The following is an 8,315-nucleotide window of genomic DNA, read 5'->3' as shown; positions in this document are numbered from 1 at the left end:
ATATATTGTTAATGTTTACTAATTCTAGATTTTTTTTTTATATAGAAATGTTCATGGAATTTAACTGTTCATTATGAATGCTGTAGTCATATAAACATATTTTCAAAATTTTCAGCATAAGGACTTTTTAGTTTTATTATTGCTGTTGGTATATTAATGAAACCTTTTAGTGAAATAAAGTTGTTTTTTAGGTGGGTTTAATATGTTAAATGTGAGTATTTTGTAGGCTTCATTGAAATTCAAGTTTTCCAAAACAAAATAAATCACATATATATATATATATATTTGGTACTGTTAACTTTTATGTTATTTTAGTTTAACTGTTTAACGGTCTTGTTCTAGGCCTGGCTGAAACCCTGGATGAGAAAAGTATGCCAACTATTTATATATTATTATATAAATGTCATGCATTGTGTGTACCAGTGTTTGCTACATAAAGTTGTATCAGTTATATGTGCATGTATAACTTTCTTAGTCAAAGTCATCATTCATGTACTGCACTGGCAGTTTTAGTAGAGATGTAAATATTAATTTTAAAACATTCACAGCAAACTAAACTTTTTTTTATCTGAACATGATTATATTTGCATTTTACATATGCTTTTTTGCTTTGCTTCAACAGTTTTTTGTTTGTTAGCTCGATATGAGCATGTGAATCATTTTTCATATTAGTTTTGTTTTTCAGTATAATGTTTTGTCATCCAGAATAGCGGTGTAGGTCTGGTGCAGTTACCTATTGATAATATAGCTCTTTTTTTTATAGTGCATTAACAGCCTTGATATTTGAATAAAACCAAAAATGTGGTGTTTTCTATACCCTGTATGCACACACTCAATATTTATATTTTTATCAAAATTTTAATATTATTGATCAGTCCAAGTTATTTGGTGATATATAAAACAGACTACACATTGAGGGTTTGAAGTAATTATTCATACAACACTGTCAAGTAAATACTGTTTGAAACTTATGGGTGTAAAATAATGGTTTTTAATTGAATTTTTTTAACTTTTTTATATAAATTATTATGGTTTTGGCTACATTAATGATTTTTTTAAATATAATTCTAAGAAATACACTATGGGTCCTTCAAGTTTTACTTTTAGTATTTTTAAAATTTGTGAAGTTACTGTTGTTTTCTAATCTGTTCCAATGAGCATGAGATTGATTACAATGTAAAAGTGTACTAAAAGTCTTAAGAAAACATGTTAGTAAGATTTGTAGCAATGTTAGTGATATAGTATTTCTGTCTGGAAATATGGAACTGTCATCATTAATGATTTTAATTCAGGTGCCTTAGATGAGGAACAGGAACAAGAGGTTGAACTACTAAGTGAAAGAGATCGTCATCAACTAAAACATAGGGAACTGTTCTTATCAAGACAAGTTGAAACATTGCCAGCCACACACATCCGTGGGAAGTGCACAGTCACATTGCTAAATGAAACCGAGTCCATGGCCTCATACTTGAACAAAGAGGTTAGCATTTTGTGATGTCTTTCTTCTTCGTGTCTTCACATATCACATAGGTTTCTGTTTCTCTTCAAATATTTTTCTTCTGCAGATAAGTGTGAAATAGTTGCTTTCTTCATGAAGATATTTTCTTCCTTTTACTTTTTATTGACATTGATTTCTTGTAGTTGACTTTTATTTCCACATCTTTTAACCGGTTCTTAGTGTTTCATTTTTGATTAATGTCTAGATTAAGTACTTGACACCAATCTATAATGTGTTTTGTTTTTTTTTTCTTATGGCTTTGAGCAAGTCTCTCACACAGATTCTCTTCGTGTTTCTTGTTTAGATATTTTGCCTGTATTTGTTTTAACATTACCTACAGACAACAAGGAACCATTTGATCATTAAAGACTGTCCTCCCACTCTTAACTTTAATAAGAGTAAACATATAAACTCTCCCATTTTTCAACAAATCATCAATTCCTCATTCTCCTCTTAAATTCCCTTAGAGTTTAGTCTCTACCACTGCCTACAGTAACTTATTCCATATGTCACTGTTATCTTTTAAAAAAAACATACCTTTTAACTGAAGCCTATCCTGTAATTTATGAATCGTAAACTTGTGTCCTCTCATCCTAGAATATCGCACATATAAATTGGAGGCTTTTATCCTATTGACCCTCTGGATAATCTTTTAGTAACACCCTCTGTTACTCTTCTTTTCACAAGAGAGAAAGATCTTAACTTATCCCTAAAAGATCACCTTCCATTCCTGAAATAATTTTAGTTGCTTTCCTCTGAATCATTTCTAATAAGTCAATATCTTTTATTATATAAGAGACTAAAACTGTATACAATATTCCATGTAAAGTGTAATGGTGACTTGAAAAGAGATAATCACCTCTATTGACTAGTAATCAATTTGTCTATAAATACACCTTAAAATTCTGGCAACAGAGCACAGCTTTAATGGCTTGAGTGAATTATATCAAGATTCTTTTCTTCTCTCACATTACTGAGTGGTTTCCCATCTATATTAAACATGTAATCCAAATGCATTGCCTTTCACTAACTATAATTTAAAGTCATTTGCCAAATATTTGTCCAATTCCTCAGTTGATCTAAACCTGTTTGTAGAGTTTTGGGCTCCAGGATTATTTGTATCTACAATTTGATCATCAGTCTTTTTTACTTTTTTTTAATGCTTTATTTGAAATATCTCATGGCAAAATAAAAATAATTTTTCTTTCTTTTTTTGTTTTTTCACTTTTAATTTATATTTACATACAGTGTCATCACATTTTTCTGTTTTTGAACATATTGGTTTCTTTACTGTAGCTATATATAAATTACATGTCAGATTAGCCATTTAAATTATTTAATTTACAAATAAATTTGGCAGAGTGCTATATTTTCCATAATGATTTCCATCAGACTTTGTTTTTATTTCTGTTATTCCTTCTGTTTTGCTTGTGTAGTTTTTCTTGCTGAAATGTATTTAGACACCGCATTATCAATACTGTCCCACTTCTTTACACATTTATTTACTGTATAGATACTACATGTAATTTATATCTTTATAGGATAGAGTTAATATTGTCAAAAGTTATATTTTACAAAATTAATTTTAGGTATTCTAATTATTATGTTGTTTGACTTTAAGTTTAGGCTTCTTGAAGAATATCTAAAATCCTAGGTTTTTCTTTGGCTCAGTATGTGTTTGCCTAATAAATAGTATTACGAGTTAGGATTATTTATTTCCTTAGTAATTGTGTATAGATGCATCACCTAAGGCTCTCCTCGTTATAAACACACGTATGAACATGTAAAACAATACTGAATTTTAAGGGATAAAACATCTGGAAAACTGTACACAGTATCGCTGCAACGGGTGACTGATAAGTAAATAAATCATTTACCATTTATAAATATTCAACAGTACACAAGCTTAATGTATAGCTTTGAGGTATCTAGTTGCCCGTTTATCACTGCACGTGCACATGGTGTTCAAATGTAGTATTATACACTATAGAGGATGCGTTACTCTTTAATTTAAAAAGTGGGTGTTACAATTAAAAATGCTGATTTTCAGAAAGCATTTTTTAAAGGCTAGCATTTGTATATGAGATAGAAAGTATATTTTTATTGATTTTTTTTTTATTTATGCAGTATATATTTGAAGTGTGGCACTGCTGTTTTAGTGTTATGATGGCAATGACAGTAATTTGAAGTTGTATTAAAAATAATAAAGTCAAAAAAAGTACTTATTCCAAGGCCAAAGTATAACAGAAATCTGTTGTCACTGACACAACTTGGTGTCTTGGGCATCGAGTGATATAAATTGGCCACCCCCGAGTCTACATATGCTTAAATGTTTGAAATTTCTATTAACGTGGATATTTTATTTTTGGTTTTTTATTCTCCAATTAAGTTTTTTCTGAAACTGTGTATCATATAATCCTTTCTTCTCTAGGATGCTTTCTTCTGTACTAATACTCAGTATTGCTTTTCTTTTCTAGGATGTATTATTTACACATTAGTGTTTAACATTGTTTTTTCTCTTCTAGGAAACATTATTCTACACTGTTGCGTGTTTGACATTGTTTCCCTTCCCTCGGGTGCATTCTTATACACTTGAGTGTTTGCAATGATTTTGTTTCTTGTTCTCTCTCTCTCTCTCTCTTTAGGCTGCATTCTTTTGCACTAGTGTTCAATAATGTTTCCTTCCTGTAAGATTCATTATTCTGCACTTTTGTGCTTGACATTTTTATTTTCTTTTTCAGGACTGTTTCTTCTATACATTAGTGTTTGACCCTCATCAGAAGACACTTTTAGCTGATAAAGGAGAAATAAGAGTTGGATCAAGATATCAAGCAGAAATTACACCAATACTAAAAGAAGGTATGCTTCCTGTCATTTTTTTTTGTAGATTGGTTTAAATTTTTTGCATATTAGCTTCAAATACAGTTAAGTCTAAAAATTTGAAAAGAAAGAATCTTTGGTGACACTTAAGGTTAAATACTGTTTTGTAGATCTGTGACCAGTTGTCATTCATCACGTGTGTCTGTCCTTGAATAAGATAAGCCTCCATCTGTTTCAGAAAGGCAACTCTTCATATGCTTGATTAACCCTCTCATTATGAGTAGGTTAAAGTGCATATGTCCTGACCTTTTACAGATATACATTCAAAATTTACTTGAACTACTTTATTATCAATTTAGATGAATAAACTTGCCATCAAAGATAGTAAATAAATCAAATTTTAATATTATAAAAGACTTAAGTTTTAATTTCATAAGAAAATACTTAATTCTCAGTCTTCCGTAATTTATTTACCACCCCTTTCTGAATTATGGAATTTAATGTAAATTTATCATTATAATATAAATATTACTAAAACAAAACATAATTTTTATAGCCTCTCAATCTTATTTGTTTACAGAGCCATAAACTAGAACATCAGACCCACTTACCATGCCCACCTGTATCATCCTTTCTTTTACACATTGCCAGTAATTTTCTCTGACATTTTATATCATTTATAACCAATAGAAAGACAAGTTTTACTCTGTTTGAATAGTGTATAAAGCTACATTGGTTTTAGTACAGAGTATTGTCTATTTTTCTCGGTTCAAATGTTTCTCTTATGGTGTTCAGATTGATAAGCTTGAGGAAATATTTTAAGGCTCTTTTACCATAATTAGAAAGCCAGTTAAATTTATAATAGTTATAGGACATTGTTTCTGCTTTGTGCTTATTATTAGTATTCTGTGTTGTTATTTAGTTTAGATTTAGATTATTTAGTGCACTAGCACTATCAGTATAAAAAGTAGGCTTAAATTTCATCTGCAACTGACAGCAAAAAAGAAGAGGTTAAAGGTAAATACTATATTTATTGTTTTATTGTGTATTTTTTATCTATTGCTATAAAAGTTTCTAAAATGTTAAAATTAGAAACTTATTATATTAGATTAGGCAATATACTGAAAATAATAATTCGATCTGGTGTATTTAAGTGTTTTACGCTCACAAAAAAAGAAACCTATCATTCTATAGGTATTTGAAGAACTTGTAGCATTTTGCCACAATTTAATTCTTCATATTGTTAGCTGACACTGGGCAGTTTGTACATAATTCATTTATTCAATGAAAATAATAATTCTTGATGAAGTATGCTCATGTGTAGCTCATGCATTAAATTATTCAACACAGTATGTAGCTTGAGCTACTCATTCACTGTGTGATATACAACTTTTATTGAAGGATTATTAGTTAGACATGGTTCAAAGGGCAACAAAAAACAATAAAATGAAATAGAAATGGATGTAAACTGTTATGAGCCTTAAGTTATTTGGGACAAACAACTGTAGTTTAATGTTACAACTTGCAGTCATTCTGGAAAGAAAAGGGGTAATTTAGGTTTATTTCATATAGAATCCATATATAGTTGGGGTAGAAATACAATAGTTTTATCAAAAAAACGTTTAATATTTATTTAAGTTTTATAGTTTACACAAACAAAGTTTGAAAATTTTCAGATGGAGAAAGGTATTTGTAATCTTCACGTGAATGTCACTTTACACTTGAAGCAGTCCACACTCTGACTCCATATATTCACAAAAAAAACTTTAGTTAAAATGTTTAATTAAAAAATCTGATTTTTTGTGTACAAAAGACTTTTAATATTTACTGAAGGCTTGCAAAACTTTGTGAAAATACATATACCACATCAAAAGTTGTAGTTTGGAAACACTAATGCTTACTTTGGGGTTACAAGGTCTGTATAATCCATCAACCCTGTATGAAAAGAATTAAGGTAAGCTCTTGATTTTTTGATAAAAGAAGCCTTCATATGATTGAATAAGTTAAATTTCCATCTACTTAAATAAAATAAGCCTCCATCTGATCGAATAAGGTAAGTCTCTCTCTATTTGAGTAAGGTAAGCCTCCATCCATGTGAATAAGGTAAATTTCCATCTACTTGAATAATGTAAGCTTCTGTCTGTTCTGTTAACCCAATAACAAAATGGGCATGTTATGTAACTCTTGTCAAATTTTGTTCCAATAATAAAACCAGTTGATAAAATTGTTTAAAACTTGACAAGAACTTTCATAAAAGTATGTAGTTTGAGAAAAATAAAATATCTGATTTTGGTTTTTCTACTATTTCTAATAAAAATTTGTTATTTAATGTAGTTATTTGCACTCAGAATAGATCACCTGCAAGGGGATTTTCATTTTGAGTATAAAAATACTATTATTATTTTACAGTTTGAACTCTAGCTATTGTTATCATTGTTTAGTACAATGAAATGCCTAAAATTAAGAAATAGAAATATATACATACCTTTTAACTCTTCATTGAATAATCTTAAAATATCTGGTTTTGGTCATATGTGTAATTTTGTGTCTTTACATTTTCACTTATAGTTTATTTTTAATATTTTATTTCCTTTGCCATTCTTTACCATTGATTATTTATGTCGACACACATCAACATGTACCTGTGGGTGATAGAACAGTATGAAAAGCAGAGTTACCTTAGCTTCTGGCAAAATCTTTTTATACATGCTTGACAATGTAAGCCTTGCATAATAAGGAGAAGCTTTGGTTATTTTATAAAAATTATTAAACCTTTCAAATATGAATTTAAAAAACAAATTATGCATAATTAACTAAAAGATAAAAGTAAAACCTAAATACAATTTAACTGTCTCTCTAATTATAACGTATTTAGGTAAGAAACAACTGAAGTGCTATAATGAACACAGTGGCCAATAATAGGACAAGAAGTTACATATACCCAAGGATGACAAATTGGCTACAATTTCAAAATAACCATTATAGTGGATTACAGTGTAAAATGAGTTGTTTTTTTTCTAATGACTATAAACACATACACGTAACTTCTAAAGTTCAACGTTAACTGTAGAAGGTGGGTGGGGCACCTGCCAGGAGTTGACAAAATTTATTTTTTGTATCAACTGCATTCAGTGAAAGAGTTTTGAAACATACATGTCAAAAGGACAAGTAAACTACATTCTTGTGTAGACTTACATGTACATGACTACCCCCTTATGCTTTAAACTGTACTTTTCCAAATTTTAACATTGTTTATAGCTCATGCGACACATGACACAAAACTGAGAGATTTCATTATTGCATTCAATGTTTCTTTAGAAATAAAGGGCCCGGCCAGGTGGATAAGGTGCTCGACTCACAATCTGAGGGTCGCGGGTTCGAATCCGCATACAACCAAACATGCTCGCCCTTTCAGCCGTGGGAGCGTTATAATGTGACGGTCAATCCCACTATTCGTTGGTAAAAGAGTAGCCCAAGAGTTGGCGGTGGGTGGTGATGACTAGCTGCCTTCCCTCTAGTCTTACACTGCTAAATTAGGGACGGCTAGCGCAGATAGTCCTCGTGTAGCTTTGCGCGAAATTCAAAAACAAAACAAAACAAATTAGAAATAAAGAAATAAAAACTAAGATAATATAAAACTGAAATATAACATACGTAATAATAATAATAATTTCATTAAAATACATTGATAATAAAATGGTTTAATTAAATTTTGAATGTAATTCAGTGACATGCATAGAAAGGAGTTAAAAAGTGGGTCGTGTATAATGGATTAACTGAGATTATGTTGGCTGTGCAATACTTACTATAGGACAAATTTTTCAGGGTGGAAAGATGACGTCTGAAACAGTAGATTTTTATTTTTGCAGTTTATTAAGCCAATTATATGTTGTCTGCCTATATCTGTATATAGGTATTTAGTTGACAATGGTGCTACATATATGTATGTATATATATATATATATATATATTATATATATATATATATATATACTTT

At 29.7% G+C, this 8,315-nt stretch overlaps 1 protein-coding gene across 3 annotated transcripts in view; it reads left to right on the top strand.

Annotated features, from left to right (window-relative positions):
• LOC106464590 (metastasis-associated protein MTA3-like) overlaps window positions 1–8,315 on the top strand; it is a 48,600-nt gene that overhangs the window by 19,944 nt on the left and 20,341 nt on the right. For 2 of the 3 annotated variants that reach the window (XM_022392329.1, XM_022392328.1), the window contains exons 4-6: window positions 343–369; window positions 1,293–1,480; window positions 4,240–4,357. In XM_022392329.1, the coding sequence (XP_022248037.1) occupies window positions 343–369; window positions 1,293–1,480; window positions 4,240–4,357 (333 nt within the window). The remainder of the gene's footprint in view (window positions 1–342; window positions 370–1,292; window positions 1,481–4,239; window positions 4,358–8,315) is intronic. The other variant, XM_013924744.2, reaches the window with a different exon arrangement.

This window comes from Limulus polyphemus, unplaced genomic scaffold, assembly GCF_000517525.1.
Source record: "Limulus polyphemus unplaced genomic scaffold, Limulus_polyphemus-2.1.2 Scaffold1696, whole genome shotgun sequence".
In the NCBI taxonomy this organism is placed as follows: Eukaryota; Metazoa; Arthropoda; class Merostomata; order Xiphosura; family Limulidae; genus Limulus; species Limulus polyphemus.
The sequence above is the reverse complement of the archived record's forward strand: the minus strand, read 5'-3'. Positions and strand labels throughout refer to the sequence as shown.